General features: G+C 46.7%; 1 protein-coding gene across 5 annotated transcripts in view; it reads right to left on the bottom strand.

The window, feature by feature from the left end:
- Positions 1–3881: 3881 nt before the first annotated feature.
- The window catches only part of LRRC4B (leucine rich repeat containing 4B), a 1040654-nt gene continuing 1023965 nt past the window's right edge, over positions 3882–20570 (bottom strand). For 4 of the 5 annotated variants that reach the window (XM_069201000.1, XM_069201001.1, XM_069201002.1 and 1 more), the window contains one exon: positions 3902–7026. In XM_069201000.1, coding sequence (XP_069057101.1) covers positions 5049–6977 — 1929 coding nt within the window. In that variant the 5' untranslated portion in view covers positions 6978–7026 and the 3' untranslated portion in view covers positions 3902–5048. Of the gene's footprint in view, positions 7027–20570 lie in introns of all 5 variants that reach the window. The other variant, XM_069200998.1, reaches the window with a different exon arrangement.

Below are 20570 nucleotides of genomic sequence, written 5' to 3'. Positions count from 1 at the left end.
GTGATTTTAGGGTTTAGGGGTGAGTAGAAGTAAGGGGAGGCAAGGAGAGGTTAAATTTAAAAAAGGGGGTTAGGAGGAGGTTATGCCTCTAAGAAAGTAAGATCCTTCAAAGATCCGTCAAATAAATATACATAAATATATATATATATATATATTTATTTCGGGGGTAAAGGCATGCATTTTAAAGCCCTGTGTGGTACTGCAACATGTTGTAAAGGTCTTCACATTGTAATGCCTGCCCTGCCGAGTAAAGACATGTGAAGTAAAGACACTTGTTGTAAATTCACCATACAGATTATATTGCTAAGAGACCAGGATTTGAATAGGAAGTGTAGCTGAACTTCTCACTCCATTACTGGTGACATTTATAGAGAGATTGGTATTGGAATAGACATGATGGCTTATCTCCTCACTGCTATGAACAGAATTGTGCCCCTACAGAGAGCATGAATAGAATGGGCATGGTGGCTGCCATCCTCACTCCCCTATAAGTGGCATCAGGATTTCAATAGGCATGGTGTCTGATCAGCTCAGTCCCTTAGTACAGGAATAGAGTAATAGAATAGGCATGGTGGCTGCTCTCCTCCTTGAGGTGATGTTATCTATAAAGAGACCAGGTTTGCACATGGTGGCTGAACTCCCCACTGCCCCACCTGTGATGCTGCCTATGTTTCCTATGGAGAGACAAGGTATGGAGTAGGCATATCAGCTGAACTCCTCACTTTCCTACAGCGTTATCTCTATCTCTAGAGAAACCAGGATTTGAATGGCATGAGGCTGAAATCCTCAGTCCTTGCAGGTGATGATGCCTCTGTAGAGTTCAGGGTTTGAATGGGCAGAATGGCTGATTGCCTATAGGTTTGGGCATGGTGGATGAGTTTGGAAACAGAAATCCTTACTTCCCTACAGGTGAAGATGCTTCTATAAATTTGAATGAGCAATATAGCTGAACTTCTCACTGCACTACAGGTGACATCTCTAGAAATTCTAGGATTTGAGTAGGCGTGATGGACAGTCTCCTTGATGTCCTACAGGTGACGGTGTCTCTAGAGAGACAGGAATTAAATGAGCATTGTAGCTGATCTCTTCCTCGCTTACAGCTGATATTGCTTCTAGAGAGACCCAGTATTCAATGGACATGGTGGCAGAACTGCTCTTACACCTACCAGGAATGCCCCTACAAAGAGGCTAAATTCTTCTTTTCTTTACAAGTGATGCCATGAGAGGCCAGGGTTAAGTGGACATTGATAGAGAACAAATTTTACTAATATATTAATGGCATTGATGTTAGCATATGGCGACTTACAAACCTTCATTTAAAAACCTAACAGAGAAATTAACGTTGAAATGTAAAATGTGCATGATTGAAATATGGTGGACAATGTGGCCGCCATTCGTATTTTGACATCACATTTAAACATGAAAGACATTTTGCATTTATATTTGAGTGAATTACTCACATGAGTGAATGCAAAAAGTATTTCTCTAGGTGAATATTAGAAGTGAAATATTCAATGAATATGAATTAATCATACTTATATTGAACTTAACTGATTCTATTAACACAAGTTACATGTGTGCATAAAAATACATGCACATTTAAGTTGTGTTCTAATAATGTTGTAAATAATATTTGCAATAAAATATTTTACTTTCCATATGTGATTAAATTGTAAGGTACGCAATACGTTTTGTAAGTGTATCAATTTTATGAATGTGCATTTAGGCTTTCTTAGCTTGCCTAGGCCTGGGACATTCATTCTTGCAGCAGCAGAGGAAAATTATTTGCCTATTCTGTTCCCTCTGACCAGATTTTTTTTCCCTAGGTTGCTGACTTGATATTAAATGTTATATTGCATTGAAGGTGAAGAACATGTTTCAAGTGATAACTATGTAACAGTATTTGTTCTAGCTATTGAACAAGACAGGGAACTGCAATAAATTGTATGTGACAAATGTTTAGCCCATCCTGTGCATCGTGAGAAAGACTTCTGAAATGAAAAACAACTAGAAAATTCTATATTTTGTCAGAACTGTATGAAATCATTGAAATGGCAATGTGGTTTCTCTGGGAAAATCCAGAAGAGTTGCGAATTTCATGGTGCCAGTGACAAATATTGGTTGCCGAATCTTGTGCGTGAGATGAGCCCACCAGAAGAATCAATCAAAGGACCATGGATATTTCTAATTAGGGAGGAACTTTGAAACTTTAAGTTAGTCTACTCCTGTCTCAAGTCCACTATGTCTGTCAGAATCTGCTGATGCCTGGCAATGACTGCTGCTGTCATTTCACCTCCTTCCCCACTCAAGTTCTTTTGCCATAGTTATTCTTCATATTATGAGTTTCGTCTAGTCTTAATTTCCCCAATTTATTCAGTAGTAATATGCCCAACTAATTCTGAACTGCTGACCTGTCGTATGTGTTCTGCAATGTCCTGATGATGCTGTCTACTGATGTCAGGAGAAGGTCAACATTCTATCTGATTAAATATTCCTGTCTGCCGTCCCATGAGGAGAGGTATATTTAAAAGTGATTTCTTGTTTCTTTTCAGCTTAGATAATTACACCAGCATATTATTTATAGAGAGTTGCTATAGCTAGATGATTTTTCCAAATTATTTTTGCCTTGCTTTTGCCCGCATGTGTTAGCCCGTTCCGGCACATGCAAGTCTCAATTCGTGTTAGAGATAAGAATGGCCCAGCTCTGCAATTGACTGTTAAAATTGTATTTTGATGATTTCACCATCATCTGCTTCGAATTCTGAAATTAATGTGCATATTGTGTCTTGAAGATCTATGTCTTTCTTTTGAAGGGTTTAACAGTATTGATGTTTAGTACATTAAATCACTTTAGTCGTTTTGGCCAGCCAATGGTTATTATAATTTAGATTTGCTCACCATATATCTGACATTGATTTTGGGATTATAATAAAGCTTTGAAACTTACTCAGATTGGAGTTTGATTTTGTGCTAAATTGTTCATGATGTCCAAAATTGTTTATGGTTTATATCATTGATTCGTGATTGAATGAATCTGACTACTACACTCTTCACCAAGTCCAAGGACCTGGTCGGCCGCTAGTGATGGGAATAGTGATGATGTCTCACCAGAGCGTTTGCAGTTTCTGAACCAGAGGTGGGAAGAAGACCTCCGTGAGCACTCCAGAAACATGAATACTGAGTTCCTCACTCACCTGCATCTGATCGATTTATAGAGATAAGGAAGGCAGTGGTGTTGCTCTGAATCTCAATAGCTGACTAAAAAAAGTTATTTGAGAGGAAATTCCTAAAGTGAGTACCGCCTCTTAAATCATGAGTGCGCTATAACGGAACAGTGGTGGGGGATCAGTCATCAACATGTGGCAGTCATCTGTCAGTCAAAAAAACATATGTTTTGCTTTTGTTCCCTTGTAGCCCCATTTTTTAAAACATTTTGCTACACATTTGCAAATACCAGATGTTGTGTTTTTTATCTTCTTAGCCCAAATTCATAATCTGCAGTTGCACTACAGAGTGGTGACATTTTCTCTGTATAGTTAAGATGAATGACATACCCATGTGGTGCGGCTCTGTGGATTAGTTCATCTAAAAGTGCTTCCGGGTTAGGCAGGGAGGGTATGTGAAGGCCCTGTAATGACTCTGCTTGAAAGACGTTCTCCCACAAAGGATACATGCATCCATGTTGAACGTCCAGGTGAGGTCCTCCTGGGTCCTAAGGGGTCTGTGCCCTGCATGACGCGAGAGAACACTCTTCCTCAGACCCTTGATGAATCAACCTCCATGCACCTTAAACCCCAGTACATTTCATATGGAGAGGGCGTGAACAGCTCCCCCCGGCACACTTGTATGCAATACAACACATCATCATTTAGATATTTTTATTCGTTTTTTTCTTGGACTGTGGCAATGCTGTGACATGACCTTGGTAGGCTGCAGCTTCTATTGAACAGCACCCTGCAAACTTTCCCCATCCCACCCTAAAAAAAAAAAGTTGCAAATAAGTTCATACCCGGATCTGCTTGAGTCACACCATACATTTCCAGCATATAAATCCACAGAAAAATACTCCTCACACTATTAAGATTACAGGTGGTTGTTTTTTTTCCTGGAGGGAACAAAAGTCCTACCTTAAATTCTCACAAATTCCCCCAAGCTTTCATCCTCAAAAAATAATTTCTACAACTCCCCCTTTTTTGCTGTTTATTCATTATGCGTCAGATTTGTGTGCAAAGTTCAGAACGATGTTGGCACGTTTGAAATCGGCTATGGCACAGATTTTCTTAAAACAAAGGTCCGTCATCAGGGCTCGAAACACCATTTTTGTGGATTTTTTGTTTTTATTTTTTAGAAAAAGAACGAAACTCCAACGAGACCCCAAAATGATGAGGACCACAGACTGAACGAGGCCCGGATGGGGATCTGCTTTTTACTAAAACCCCAGTCCCTCCGTCCCCACCAACCCCAGCCCAGCGGTCCCGATTATTACAAATTAAAAAATATTCCCTCTTCCCAGATCGTAGATGGGTGATGTTTCATCACTACTTCTTTTTCACACAGGATTGTGGACTGAAATAACCCAACAGCCATTCAATAGTAATACTATTAATAAAAAATGCAATTTCCCGCCTCAGTAATTCCTTGATTGATTCTCCCTTAGTTGCACATGTTCCATAACACCTTTCCTTGATGAAAATAGATCTCAAATAGAATTTACGAATAAAGAGCTGTACCACAAAATAAGCTTTTTTTTCTTTCATTTTCTTTCGTGACATATTTTTTCTTTTTTTTAGTAATACTTCAGGTAGTTGGATTGTGAAACATCCCATTGAAATATCAAAATATCTTCCATTCGTGTCTGTGTTTTCACATAGTCTTTTTTGGACTTTGATACTGCAAACAAATGTTTTTGAATAAAAGGCTAAACCAGAGACACACTGCTGATGTGTGTGTGTTCTCCGCATGGGCAACTAAGATGCTTTTGTTGCTGCTTCGTTCCATGATTTGTGTTATATCACTCCCCACAACTCTACTCGGTATGCACTGCAGACCTAAATTTGTGTCTCCTGCACATTTTCTTTTGAGCTGCTCTTGAACAGCAGAGGTTCGTGGATGGAGTTGAGAATGGGGTTTTTGGCACAGTTCAGAGTGCCCGTGTTGTTGTTGTAATGAGCTTTGTAGGCCGTGTAGTGGTTAAGGTGGTCATGCTCAATTGCTGGCAGCGACATATGGTTGTCACCAGGGTTGGTAGCCGGCATCTCGTCCTCAACATTGATGATCTCAATGGTCCTCGTCGGGCCATGGTGCTTGTGCAACTGGTGCTGTTTCCGGAGCTTGTAAAAGACGATGAGCATGACGGCTGCCATGAAAGTTATGGCCACAAAACAGCCAATAATAATCTTTGTGGTCTTCATCACATCATCCAAGTCCTTCATGGTATCACCAGTGACATCGGTGATGGGAATGGTGTAGGGTTTTTCAGTAGATCCAGTGCTGCGTGGAGTTAGAGATGTTGTTGTCCTGTCCCAGCCACCAGAAGGTGTAGGTCCAAGCACTTTGTCTGTTGGTTTTGGCTCCTCTTGGGTGGTCTCCATAGTCTCTACAGTAACTGTGGTGAAGTAGGAATAAGGGGTAGTTGTGGTAGGGTCAGCAGCAGAGACATTCAGCGTGGCAGAGGCTGTGGTATTCCCTGCTGAATTGGTGACCATGCAAGTGTACTGACCAGTGTCCTGGACAGTAACATTGGTAAAGTTGAGTGTGCCATCGTGTAGCACTGAGATACGCACTCTGTAAGAACCATGAGTCATCAAAGTTCCATTCGGAGTCAGCCAGTTCACTGATGTCATGGAGGTGCCCGTCCGGCACTTCAGCTCAGCAGCCATTCCCTCAGTGACATTCAGGTCTGTAGGAGGTTCTACAATTACAGGGGCATAGCAGGTGAAATGGCTCTGGTCCAACTCCCCAATGTATCTAGCCTTTAGGTTTGGTGGTGAATGGCAGCGGGCACAGCAGGTGGTGTTACTTGGCACCGTCTCTTTCAACCACCAGCTCAGCCACAGCACATCGCAGTTACAGTGCCAAGGGTTGTGGTTGAGGTGCACCCGCTCCAGGCGGTGAAGCGGTGTAAACAGGTCATGAGGAAGTGACATGAGGTTATTGTGAGAAAGGTTAAGTTCCTCCAGTGATTTTAGATCATCAAAAGCATTGCGCTCAATTATTTTTATCTGGGCATGCATTAACCATAATTTCCGCAAGCTAACAAGCCCCTGGAAGGAGCCTGGACGGATCATTTCCAGACGGTTGCCTGAAAGCTCCAGCTCCTCTAGTCTAACCAGGGCAGTTAGGTTAGGGATGTCCTTCAAGTTACACATCCCCAGGTTGAGATACCTCAGGTTGACCAGACCTTCAAAGGCTGCTTCTGAGATAAACTCCAATTTCTTCAGCTCACCCAAGTCCAGTCGCCTCAGAGAGGGCACTCTATTAAAAGCATAGGAGGGTATACTCCCTATGGGGTTATTCCTCAACCACAGTTCCCTCAGTTTGGAGAGGTACTCAAAGGCTTGTGTGGGAACTGTAGTCAAGCGATTATCAAACAGCTCCAGGGTGTTGAGGTTAGGGAGGCCATTGAAAGCACCCACCTCAATCTTACCAATCAAGTTCTTGCTGAGCTGTAGGATCTCTAGATGTCGCAGGTGCTTGAAGGTGTCTTGCTTAATAACCTGGATGATGTTCTCCTGAAGGTTAAGGTACCTGGTGTTGATTGAGATGCTCTCTGGTACCTCCACTAGTTCCCTGCGGGTACAGACCACTCGGCTGGCCTGGTTGCTGCAAGAACAAGTTGCTGGGCAAGAGGTAGGTGAAGTCCCAGCAAGAGCCAGCGTTGACACCCACACGATTAACAAGACCTGCTTCCAAACCATCCTAATGAACTTCAGCACTGGTATCCTGCGGGTAAAGCGGTGGAAGGCCATAGTCAACATTCATGCTTTAGCAATGGTCACTGCAGGAAGTGCTCTCTGGTGCAGGTGTCTGAAATAGAAGAGAAAGAAAAATATTTTTAAAGTGGAAAGGAAAATGTGTATCACAGATAAACGCACAATAACAGGTAACAATTGGGAGCCAATCTAGTATGAAGTTGCCTAACCAACTACCACGTCACAGACACTACATGGACTCCAGCTTTTCCTTGGCATCTCTACCTCTGTCCCTGGCATGCTTGTGTACAGTATCCTCTTTAGCTCCACCATTTGCCATGAAGGTTACCAAGAGAAGTTATTTTAGGCAGATATCTTTTCCCTGGACAGAATTAAAAATACATCTCACACATTCCCAAAGAGGTAGCTTTAAACATCAAATACCTTAAATGAAAGTATTTTATGAGCATCAGCTACTCCCCAAGACAGCCTGCTTCAAACCCTTATCTCCTCAGATAGACCTTTCCAGCATGAGCCACCTTCATAGACAGAACATTCCAAAGAGCTGTTGCAACTCCCCACCCCCCAACCATGTAAATGCATTAGTGGTTTGGTAGCTGGGCCAGGGGGCCCACAATTGTGTAAGGGCTTTGTTGTGTTTTATTTTGTTCATGCTGATTTCACTAAGAGGTTCGAACCTGGTAATTTTTGTTATCAGAAACTTAAAGATACATAGTGACAAGTTCACCAAAAACACTAAATCTGTACCCATTTGAGAACCACTTGAGGGAATGCAAATTTACTACTTTTCGGAAATGACAAATATTGGCAGTAGTAGGCTTGGAAAGCTGTGTCAGTCTCGAGTTTACAAGCACAGGACTGGCAATCAAACACTGAAATTGTATTCTATCCCAGCTTTCTTCACACACTGTACCAGTCTCGACAGAGGGCCCAAATTAGGGTTGGCGGGTGGAGGCAAGGCAGACAGGGTGCCTTTACTCCACCTGCCAAATGTAAAGGTGTCCAGTAACCTGCCAATATCTCTATACATTTGCAGGAACCGCAATCATGGCAGTTCCTATCATTGTAGGAAATGTTTGACAGACAGCTCCATCAAACATGACAGTTGGCTGTCAAACTTTTCTAAATTGTATTTTTCAAAAAGAAACCCCTAAAGTGCAAGTTTGTTTTAGAAAAAAAAGAAAACAAATGAGCCTCACACCATGGGGGTCATTTGTTTTTACTGTCGCTCATCACCAGGTTTCACCTGCCCTATTTAGAGCGGACATTCAACCGTTCCACTTTAAATAAGACAAAGGGTTGTATGTCTTACCTCCAACAGCCCCCTACTGCAGGCAGTTTTACACTGACTGTGTAAATTTTACTCCATTGGTGTAAAACTTGCAGTCCGCCCAGCTCAAAATCACGCTGATGGACCTTGAGCTTGATGGACAGGATACTACGCATCTATTGGGATAGAGTATCTTGTACGCAAAACTCTAAATCAGCCCCAGAGGCCCTGTTAATGCAAATCAGTAGTGGCCCTGCTTTACATGGGAATAGTATTTGGTCATCCCGTCTATTCAACCTGCAGCCCACTGCTTCTCTAGTTGGAAAATATGAGCTTCACACATCCGAATCTCAGAGACCTAGCTCTGCTCCTGGTATTCCATGTACGCATTGTCTCTCTAGACACTCTGTTCTGTGTAACTCCCACCTTCCCAAGCAGGCTGGCTATTGTATGAACCACCTGTGTAGTGAGGCCTCCTCTTGCCTCCACCGCCGTCACAGAGGAACTGCTCCAGTCAAGCTAAAAGAGGCTGATCCATGCTACCCAAAGAATATTCTTCTCATTTGCATCACTGCCTTAGAGAGGCTGTTGTATTCATCTACCACCTCAGCAGGTAAGCTGCCTAATGCACCCACAACCATCAAAGAGAGGCTATTCCATTCAAAAAAAGTATACTTCTTACATACACCAACGACCTGGGCAGACTACACCTGCACCTTTCCTCTAAGCAAAGATGATGCTTTGCATATACACCACATCCATGGGACGGTTGCCCCTAGTATCGTACACTTATCTAGAAAAGTTGCTTCACGTATGCACCAATTACACAGAAAGGCTTCTGCTGCCATCAAGCACCTCCCTAAAAACTCTGTTGAAAGTACGCACCAAGACCGAAGAAAGGGTGCTCTCGACATGAAACATCTCCCGGGAAAATGCTGCTTTAGGTATGTACTAACTGTGAAGAAAGGCTGCTCCTGGCATCAAACATCTCTATCAAGAAGCTGCTTCACGTATGCACCACCTGCACAGAAAGGCTGCTCCCGGCATCAAACACCTCTCTAAAGAAGCTGCTTCACGTATGCACCAACTCTGCAGAAAGGCTTCTCCCGGCATCAAACACCTCTCTATAATGCTGCTTCACGTATGCACCACCTCTGCAGAAAGACCGCTCCTGGCATCAAACACCTCTCTAAAATGCTGCATCAGATATGCACCACCTACACAGAAAGGCTGCTCCCAGACTCAAACACCTCTATAAAGAAGCAGCTTCACGTATGCACCACCTCTGCAGAAAGACTGCTCCCTGCATCAAACTTCTCTGTAAAGAAGCTGCTTCACTTCTGCTCCACCTCTGCAGAAAGACTGCTCCTGGCATCAAACACCTCTCGAAAGAAGCAGCTTCACGTATGCACCACCTCTGCAGAAAGACCGCTCCTGGCATCAAACACCTCTCTAAAATGCTGCATCAGATATGCACCACCTACACAGAAAGGCTGCTCCTGGCATCAAACACCTCTCTAAAATGCTGCATTACATATGCACCATCTGCACAGAAAGGCTGCTCCCGTCATCAAACACCTCTCTAAAGAAGCTGTTTCACGTATGCGCCACTTCTGCAGAAAGACTGCTCCTGGCATCAAACACCTCCCTAAAAGAGCTGCTTCACATATGCACCACCTCTCCAGAAAGACTGCTCCCAGCATCAAACTTCCCTGTAAAGAAGCTTCTTCACTTCTGCTCCACCTCTGCAGAAAGACCGCTCCTGGCATCAAACACCTCACTAAAGAAGCAGCTTCATGTATGCACCACCTCTGCAGAAAGACTGCTCTTGGCATCAAACACCTCTCAAAAAATGCTGCATCACATATGCACCACGTACACAGAAAGGCTGCTCCCAGACTCAAACACCTCTCTAAAGAAGCAGATTCACGTATGCACCACCTCTGCAGAAAGACTGCTCCCGGCATCAAACTTCTCTGTGAAGAAGCTGCTTCACTTCTGCTCCACCTCTGCAGAAAGACCGCTCCTGGCATCAAACACCTCTCTAAAGAAGCAGCTTCATGTATGCACCACCTCTGCAGAAAGACTTCTCTTGGCATCAAACACCTCTCAAAAAATGCTGCATCACATATGCACCACGTACACAGAAAGGCTGCTCCCAGACTCAAACACCTCTCTAAAGAAGCAGCTTCACCTATGCACCACCTCTGTAGAAAGACTGCTCCCAGCATCAAACTTCTCTGTGAAGAAGCTGCTTCACTTCTGCTCCGCCTCTGCAGAAAGACCGCTCCTGGCATCAAACACCTCTCTAAAGAAGCTGCTTCACGTCCGCACCACCCCCTAGGGCAGGAAGAAAAGAAGCTGCTTTGCCTCCACAAAGAAACGGATCCCTGCATCTAACACCTCTGCAGGCGGCTGCCATCTGCCCCATGCATCCACTGCCTATGCATTGGAAACTGGCCGAGCATTATAATGTGTACTTCATGTCTCTCCCCTCTCCCCACCATCTTGTGGAGATTGCCCCAGGCCCATGCTTTCTCTGAAGTATGAATGAAGCAGTTCAATACTTAACAGGTGTATCTGCAGAGCGCATGTTCACTCTCAGGCAGGCTTCTTGAGGCTACTGAGAGATAATTGCTATTGATTGTTACACAACTCAGTTGTGTTTGTATCGCCCTCACACTATGAAGACAGAGTGGATCTGAAGTGATTCACACCTGAGATTATGCGGCCATGCATAAATCCCCTGAGTAGTACACTGAGCCACCAGATCTAGCGACTAGCCACAAAAGTCAGCTAAAGCGTGTGCAGGTTCCCCTTGATGCCACCATCTTCTCACCTCTAGGTACCCCGCGTGTGTGCAAAGGGATGAAACTGGGAGCAAGGGTGGGATGCAACTAGAAGTGATGTGAGATGTGGGTATGGTGAGGCCTGGATTAAAAGGGTCGAGGGGGCTGGAGTCAGTGTGGCAGAGAAGGGTGGCAGGAAGAGACGAGGGCATGAGTGGAAAGGGGTGGAAGGACGTGCTATGGTGTGACACACATTAGCTTTGTCTCTGTCCTTACAACCTGGACTAGCAGGTGCGAGGCATCTTAAGCAGTGCCCTGCCTGACTCCCATGGAATGGACGCAGGTCGCTACAGCCAATGGATGCAGTGCTCGACGCCTTTAACAGGAACTCGGAGCAGGGACTGTGGGCGGGGCTGCGCCTGGAGTTCATGTCCTAAATGAAAATACCCAGGGGTGTTGCTTCACGTCTCCCCTTTTCCCGTACACCTGCTCAAACCCACACACAAAACACGGCCACGGAAATCAGCAAGTTAGTTTTCCATCTGTACACTGAATACCCAAATCAGCACTGGCAAGATTACAGTTTGCAAGGTGAATACAGACTTCATAGCGCTTAACTAGTAACCTTCTAGGCGCTACCTGTCAGCTAATGAAGCGCACTTTGATGAATAGATGGCTTTCAGAAGCTATGCCCTCTTAATGCTATTATTCACAGTATTAACTCATAATCGTGTGATCAATGATACATAAAAATACCATATGTGACAGTGTACCTTGGTCCTGGATTTATTAGTGTCCTTAAGCAGTCTTTTGGTTGCTGCTTTGATCTGGGAAAGCAAAAAAGAAATACTATCACGCAAAAAGGCTGCTCCCAGCACCAAACACCTTCTCAAGGAAGCTGCTTCACTTCAGTTCCACCTTTGCCGAACGACTGCTCCCGGCATCAAACCCCTCCCTAAAATGCTGCATCACATATGTACCACCTCCGCAGAAAGACTGCTCCCAGCATCAAACACCTCCCTCAAATGCTGCATCACATATGTACCACCTACACAGAAAGACTGCTCTTGGCATCAAACACCTCCCTAAAATGCTGCGTCACATATGTACCACCTCTGCAGAAAGACTGCTCCCGGCATCAAACCCCTCCCTAAAATGCTGCATCACATATGTACCACCTCCGCAGAAAGACTGCTCCCAGCATCAAACACCTCCCTCAAATGCTGCATCACATATGTACCACCTACACAGAAAGACTGCTCTTGGCATCAAACACCTCCCTAAAATGCTGCGTCACATATGTACCACCTCCGCAGAAAGACTGCTCCCGGCATCAAACACCTCCCTAAAATGCTGCGTCACATATGTACCACCTCCGCAGAAAGACTGCTCCCGGCATCAAACACCTCCCTAAAATGCTGCGTCACATATGTACCACCTCCACAGAAAGACTGCTCCCAGCATCAAACACCTCCTCAAGGAAGCTGCTCCACCTCCGCAGAAAGCCTGCTCCCGGCATCAAACACATCCTCAAGGAATCTGCTTCACTTCTGCTCCACCTCTGCAGAAAGACTGCTACCGGCATCAAACACCTCCCTAAAATGCTGCGTCACACATGTACCACCTAAACAGAAAGACTGTTCCCGGCATCAAACACCTCCTCAAGGAAGCTGCTCCACCTCCGCAGAAAGCCTGTTCCCGGCATCAAACACCTCCCTAAAAACTCTGTTTAACGTACGCACCAAGACTGAAGAAAGGGCGCTCCCTACATAAAACACCTCCTTGGAAAACGCTGCGAAGCTGCTTCACGTATGCACCTTCTGCACAGAAAGGCTGCTCCCGGCATCAACACCTGCATCACATATGTACCACCTCCGCAGAAAGACTGCTCCCGGCATCAAACGCCTCCCTAAAATGCTGCATCACAAATGTACCACCCAGGGCCGGCTTTTGGGTGGTGCGAGTGGTGCGACCGCACCTGGCCACCTCAGGGGTGCGCTGTCTTTATCAATAACTTCTGAAACTTGCGATTTAAAAGCACCTGCTGAAAAGTTCCTTGTGAGTTTAGCCTTCAAGAAACAATTACAATGTCAAGATATCTCTTGTGATTAATGTTCCTGCTAAAGAGAGAGATGGGAGCTAGTGGCAGCTTTGACTCAACATAAAGTAGCATAGAGGGTTAATATGCCTGTTGCAAAAAACAGAACTATGGGGCATATTTAAGAAAAGTGGCACTGCACTGTGTGCAACGCCACTTTTCTTGCACCCCTTAGCACCTCCCTAACGCCACCATGTGTGCATCATATTTAAAATATGGCACACCATGGCGGTAGTGAGGGGACTAGCGTCAGAATTACGCTAGTCTGGCGCTTTGCAGGATTAGCATCAAAAATGTTAACGCTAATCTTGCAAAGCACCCAGAGGCCCATTGTAACTAATGGAAGCTTCCTTTTAATGCATGCTCTGAGCAGGCGTTAAAAGTGCCGGAAAAAAATGACGCAAAGAAATCTGACAGATTTCTTTGTGTCATTCTTTTGGGCCCCCTAATGGGGGGAATTCCCCCTTTGCATACATTATGCCTCGCGCAGGCATAATGTAGTGCAAAGGGTTACAAAGTGGCACAATGCTTGTATTGGGCCTCTTTGTAAATATGGCACATCGTTTCTGCCCTTCTAATGCCACATTAGTGTAAAAAAATTGACACTAATGTGGGGTTAGAATGGCACTAGGGGCTCTTAAATATGCCCCTATGGCAGTGCTTAATTTGTGCTTGTTATTTCCGGTGCGTAGCACCAGCACTTATTTTTGAGGGTCAGTGCTTATTTTTCTGCCTCAATCATTTATTGCGAGAAAAAGACACATATAGGAAAGACGGGGGAAGAGAAAAACGAAAAAGCGTCACAATGGGAAAAAGCAATAATCCAGAAGAGTGAGCTGAAGGGCAGGGAGTGCCTGTAAATGGATTGAAGAGGCCCGAGATGTCTTCAGGATTATGTTGCCTCTGTATTCTGTGTTCACACATTTAATTGCAGCAGCTGAATGTTTAAGAGGAGGGCTTTGGGCACTGCCACCTTTTTATTTACAAATTGAGCACTGCCCTATGGGGCATATTTGAAAAAGTTTTGACGCTAATCCTGCAAAGCACCCAGAGGGCCATTGTAACCAAAGGAAGCCTCCTTTTAATGCTTGATCTGAGTAGGCATTAAACGTGGCTGAAGAAAATGATGCAAGGAAATCTGTCAGATTCCTTTGTGCCATTTTTTTGCCCCCTTTGTATAAATTAGGCTTGGCGCAGGTATAATGTAGCGCAAAGGGTTACAATGTGGTGCAATGCATGCATTGCGCCACTTTGTAAATATGGCACAGTGTATTTGGCCTTCTAACGCCACATTAGCTTAAAAAAATGACAATACATGTGGCATTAGAATGGCACGAAGGGGCTCTTAAATTTACCCCTATGGGGCGTATTTGAAAAAAGGGGCACTGCACATAGTGCTGCACCAATTTCTTGCGCCCCTTAGAGCTCCCCTAACGCCACCATGTGTACACTGTATTTGAAATACAATGCAACATGGCGGTAGTTAGGGGACTAGTGTCAGAATTTTTTACGCTAGTCCGGCGCTTTGCAGGATTAACGTAAAAAAAATTGATGCTAATCCTGCAAAGCACCCAGAGGCCCATTGTAACCAACAGATGCCTCCTTTTAACACCTGCTCCGAGACGGCGTTAAAAGTGCTGGAAAAAAAATTGTCAGATTTCTTTGCGCCATTTTTTTGGCCCCCACCCCTAATGGGGGAATGCCATCTTTGCATACATTATGCCTGGCGCAGGTATAATGCAACGCAAAGGGATACAAAGTGGCGCAATGCATGGCGTCACTTTGTAAATATGGCATGGCACAGCGTTTTGGGCCTTCTAACGCCACATTAGTGTAAAAAAAAAAACGCTAATGTGGTGTTAGAATGGCACTAGTGGCTCTTAAATATGCCCCTATATTTTATGTGGTTAACTGAGTGGATTAGTAAAGCCAGCCTTTACAAGTGCTTTATAACACATGAATGTATGTGAAAGGGGAGCGATGGAGAGATGAGGGGCACGTTTGCGAAGTGGTAGTGAGTGAAACCGAGGAGGAGGTCATGGGGTCGGGGGCGACACAATAAACTGTCGCACAGGGCTCCACCAGTCCTAAAGCCGGCCCTGGTACCACCTCCGCAGAAAGACTGCTCCTAGCATCAAACACCTCCATAAGATGCTGCGTCACACATGTACCACCTCCACGTACCATTTTCACCTACTAACCGTCATAGAGATCTTTCACGCTCAAAGGAATAATTGAACTTTGAGGGGTCGAATATGTTTTTCACAAACAGGCACCGTAACAATACAACAATCAAGAAGAGATTAAATGTTTTTGGGATGCAAGGATTTTGCTAACGCTTCTCCTGACTCCCCAGAGAAATTTTGGAGCAGGCAGGTTATTACTGTGACAGTGCAGGGGATGAGAGGTGGGTGGGGCTAGAACAGCTGGAGGTCGGCCACGACCACTCTCTGACATCAGCACCACTGCACAGTCGCTGCGTGTGATTCTCTACACACCACTCCTGACTACCAATCTGCTTCCCTTGCTTGTCCCCTCCTTTTATCCTCCATGTAGCAGTTACTACTCCTTGTGCCAGTCAGGTTGTGCACAGTTCTCCAAGGGAGCACGACATGTTGGTTCATCAGTGCACAAAGGGTGTGTGTACGCACCCATTCCATGTGCCTTCTGGAGGCCTGATTGACATTGAACTAATCTAATAACTGGAAGTGCAATTTTATTTTCATTGATTTTGTTTATCTTATAATTGACTGCCGCCAATGACCGGAAATCCAAAAAAAAGAACCACGAGCATGCACGGGCTCTTCCATTTCTACAGATTCACCTTTTCTTGAGAGAGATTTTTTTAGAGAACTTTGTAATGCATTTCCCAGCCCTTATTGAGCTTGTGAGTGCCTTGCGGTGCTGGTGGGAGGAGAATAAATAAGCACTTGCTGTGCTCGGCTCTTCCCGCCTCCGCAGAAGTGACGGCAAATCTATAAACCCGAGGCTGTGCTGGGGAGACGAGGGGGCACATGCTCCCGGTGGACTAACACCTCCCTGTTCCTGTCCAGTAACGGGGGAAGTAGTTGGACTAAAGGAACAAGGGGACATCGTTCAACACGTCCACCTTTGCATGGAAAATACCTTGTTTTCATAACGCTTCCTATTGCAGCTTTGTTGTTTCAAAGAGCTATAAATTAAATTTCAGCAGCACTCACTCTGCCGAGCTCGGATAGAAGGGAGATTGATTTTGACCCTGGCGGGAACTGAACTTCTGACTGTAGATCACAGCGGCGGACGCTTAACTTAGTGGGCTTTTCAAATAATCGTGGTCGCTTTGATACCTGTGCACCACATCCTCCAAACCAGATCTATTGTCTAATCAAGCCACAGTTCCACCCCCAGTGGCTGAGGGCCTGCGCACAGCGAGGCGCGCTCTTCATACTGTGGGCTCCTGGCAGTCTATCCCGTCTTTAGAATTGGACTTTCAGCCTGTCCCCTTCCACTATTGGTCCTTTACTGTGTCAATTTAAATTTTCATCCACAGCATCCAGCATACAGATTGGGGCAACAGGTCAGCCCACATCAGACATTGGCTAACTTCACTGCGAGCGACGGAATTATCCCCTTCACAAGGAGCTAGTCCACTCACGAAATAGTTCCCTTAAGTGTAAGGGACCATTTGAGAATGTGTATTTTTGTAGACTTGTTAAGTATTTTTGCCTTTAGCTTTTGTTTAAAGAAATATTTGCAAAAACCAGAGCAAAACATAACAAGCATTGACAAAGCCAAAAAGAGGGTGGTCAGCTCCGGGTCAAATTAGCTCTGTCAATGCTTGTTGTTTCTTGTTGCTCCACAAGCAGCACTGGGCAGCTCCCTGCTGGAAATCTTCCTTCCTAGTCTGATACGGATTCGTGTTAAAATGTAGCTAGAGGCGGGTTTCCTGATTGGATACCGCGGCGCTAAGGTTTTAATGGACTGCATGGCTTTTGAAGATTCAATACAGCATCCATTCGCGCTGCCACAGGTGGCCCTTCAAAGAGCGTCGGCTGACGCTTTCCCCTCAAACAAACTGTTTTGTTCACACAAAAACCAGACATTGCTTTTGAGATTTTACGATCCGTGAACAGCAGATTAAGGCTCAGAGGGACGGTGACTGCCTGTGGCTGGCGGGAACAGGCGGCTCACACAAGCACTCCCGCCAGCGCTGCTCTTTCTGTCAGCAGGGCAGTGACAGGCCGGGGCAGCAGGACACAAAGAAGTGCAAGGAGTGCACGAGCACAGAGCACAGGGTCAGGAGGAGTTGTGCACGAGCACAGAGGCAGGACAAGGTGTGCACGAGCACAGTCGCAGAACAAGGTGTGCACGAACCTAGAGACAGGACAAGGCGTACAGGAGCAAAGAGGCATGAGGAGGTATGCACGAGCACAAGGGCAGGGAAAGGCGTGCACAAGCCTCAAGACAGGACAATGTGTACAGGAGCACAGAGGCAGGAGGAGGTGTGCGCGACCATACAGACAGAACTAGGAGCACACGAACACAGTGGCTGGAGGTTACACATGCACAAAGGAAGGGCAAGGTGTGCACGAGCACAGAGGCAGGACAAGGTGTGCATGAGCAAGGAGGCAGGAGAAGGTGTGCACGAGCATAGAGGCATGACAAGGTGAACAGAAGCACAGGAAAAAAGAGGAAGGACTAGGAGCACAGAGGCAGGAGGAGGTGTGCCCGAGCACAGAGGCGGGAGGAGGTGTGCACGAGCATAGAAGCAGGACAAGGTTTGCATTAACATAGAGAGAGGACTAGGAGCACACGAGCACAAAGGCATGAGAACGTGTACACTAGCATTGAGGCAGGAAAAGGTGTGCATGAGCATAGAAGCAGGAAGAGATGTGCACGGGTACAGAGGCAGGACAAGATGTTCACGAGCACAGAGGCAGAAAAAGGTGCACACTAGCATAGAGGCAGGAGGAGGTTTACACTAGCATAGAAGCAGGAAGAGATGTGCACGGGTACAGAGGCAGGACAAGATGAACACGAGCACAGAGGAAGGACTACGAGCAGACAAGCAGGAGAAGGTCTGCACACGCATAGAGGCAGAACAAAGTGCGCATGTGCACAGAGGCAGTATAGGTTGCGCACAGACATAGAACGCTGAGTACAAAAAGATAAAGAAGGTCATAGAGACGCAGCAGGGTGCTCTACGGGAGGGTACAGAGGCATGACCAGGTACTGTGTACTTGAGGGTACAGAGGCATGAGTACAAGAAGGTATTGGCAATGGAGGCGTGGCAGGGTGCTCTTTACAGGAGGGTGCAGTGGAATGACATGAAGCTGTGTACATGAGGGTACAAAGGCATGACACCACTGTGTACAAGAAGGAAGAGGCAACAGAGGCATGGGAGGTTACAGGAGGGCACAGAGGTATGATCAGACGTTGTATCCAACAGAGTACCAAGGCATGACAAGAGTCCTGTCCAGGACAGCAGGAGACACAACAAAGTGTTGTGCACAATGCAGTGCAGAGGCATGAGCAAGAGCTCTCTCCAAGAGAGTACAAAGGCGTAATGGAAAATACCTTGTTTTCATAACGCTTCCTATTGCAGCTTTGTTGTTTCAAAGAGCTATAAATTACATTTCAGCAGCACTCACTCTGCCGAGCTCGGATAGAAGGGAGATTGATTTTGACCCTGGCGGGAACTGAACTAATGACTGCAGATCACAGCGGCGAGCGCTTAACTTAGTGGGCTTTTCAAATAATCGTGGTCGCTTTGATACCTGTGCACCACATCCTCCTCCTGTGCAAGCGAGGTCAGAGGAGTGACAGGGCTGGGCTCAAGAAGGTACAGAGGCATGACCAGGAGCCCTGTGCACCAGATGATAGAGGACAGAGAGGCCTAACCAGAAGCCCTGTGCAAGCGAGGTCAGAGGAGTGACAGGGCTGGGCTCAAGAAGGTACAGAGGCATGACCAGGAGCCCTGTGCACCAGATGATAGAGGACAGAGAGGCCTAACCAGAAGCCCTGTGCACGCGAGGTCAGAGGAGTGACAGGGCTGGACTCAAGAAGGTACAGAGGCATGACCAGGAGCCCTGTGCACGCGAGGTCAGTGGAGTGACAGGGCTGGGCTCAAGAAGGTACAGAGGCATGACCAGGAGCCCTGTGCACGCGAGGTCAGAGGAGTGACAGGGCTGGACTCAAGAAGGTACAGAGGCCTAACCAGGAGCCCTGTGCACGCGAGGTCAGAGGAGTGACAGGGCTGGACTCAAGAAGGTACAGAGGCATGACCAGGAGCCCTGTGCACGCGAGGTCAGTGGAGTGACAGGGCTGGGCTCAAGAAGGTACACAGGCATGACCAGGAGCCCTGTACACCAGATGATAGAGGACAGAGAGGCCTAACCAGAAGCCCTGTGCAAGAGAGGTCAGAGGAGTGACAGGGCTGGGCTCAAGAAGGTACAGAGGCATGACCAGGAGCCCTGTACACCAGATGATAGAGGACAGAGAGGCCTAACCAGAAGCCCTGTGCAAGAGAGGTCAGAGGAGTGACAGGGCTGGGCTCAAGAAGGTACGGGGCCCTGTATAGGGAACAGAGAGGCATGACCATGAACCCTGCGCACAGGAGTATAGGGAACAGAGAGGCATGACCAGGAGCCCCGTGCACAGGAGTATAGGGAACAGGGAGGCATGACCAGGAGCCCTGTGCACAGGAGTATAGGGAACAGGGAGGCATGACCAGGAGCCCCGTGCACAGGAGTATAGGGAACAGAGAGGCCTGACCAGGAGCCCTGTGCACAGGAGTATAGGGAACAGGGAGGCATGACCAGGAGCCCCGTGCACAGGAGTATAGGGAACAGGGAGGCATGACCAGGAGCCCTGTGCACAGGAGTATAGGGAACAGAGAGGCCTGACCAGGAACCCTGTGCACGCGAGGTCAGAGGAGTGACAGGGCTGGGCTCAAGACGGTACAGAGGCATGACCAGGAGCCCTGTGCAAGCGAGGTCAGAGGAGTGACAGGGCTGGACTCAAGACGGTACAGAGGCATGACCAGGAGCCCTGTGCACGCGAGGTCAGTGGAGTGACAGGGCTGGGCTCAAGACGGTACAGAGGCATGACCAGGAGCCCTGTACACAGGAGTATAGGGAAGAGAGAGGCATGACCAGGAGCCCCGTGCACAGGAGTATAGGGAACAGAGAGGCCTGACCAGGAGCCCTGTGCACAGGAGTATAGGGAACAGGGAGGCATGACCAGGAGCCCTGTGCACAGGAGTATAGGGAACAAAAAGGCCTGACCAGGAGCCCCGTGCACAGGAGTATAGGGAACAGGGAGGCATGACCAGGAGCCCTGTGCACAGGAGTATAGGGAACAGAGAGGCCTGACCAGGAACCCTGTGCGAGCGAAGTCAGAGGAGTGACAAGGCTGGGCTCAAGACGGTACAGAGGCATGACCAGGAGCCCTGTGCACGCGAGGTCAGTGGAGTGACAGGGCTGGACTCAAGACGGTACAGA

Source organism: Pleurodeles waltl, chromosome 7 (assembly GCF_031143425.1).
Source record: "Pleurodeles waltl isolate 20211129_DDA chromosome 7, aPleWal1.hap1.20221129, whole genome shotgun sequence".
Lineage (NCBI taxonomy): Eukaryota > Metazoa > Chordata > Amphibia > Caudata > Salamandridae > Pleurodeles > Pleurodeles waltl.
This window is presented reverse-complemented; position numbering and strand designations above follow the sequence as displayed.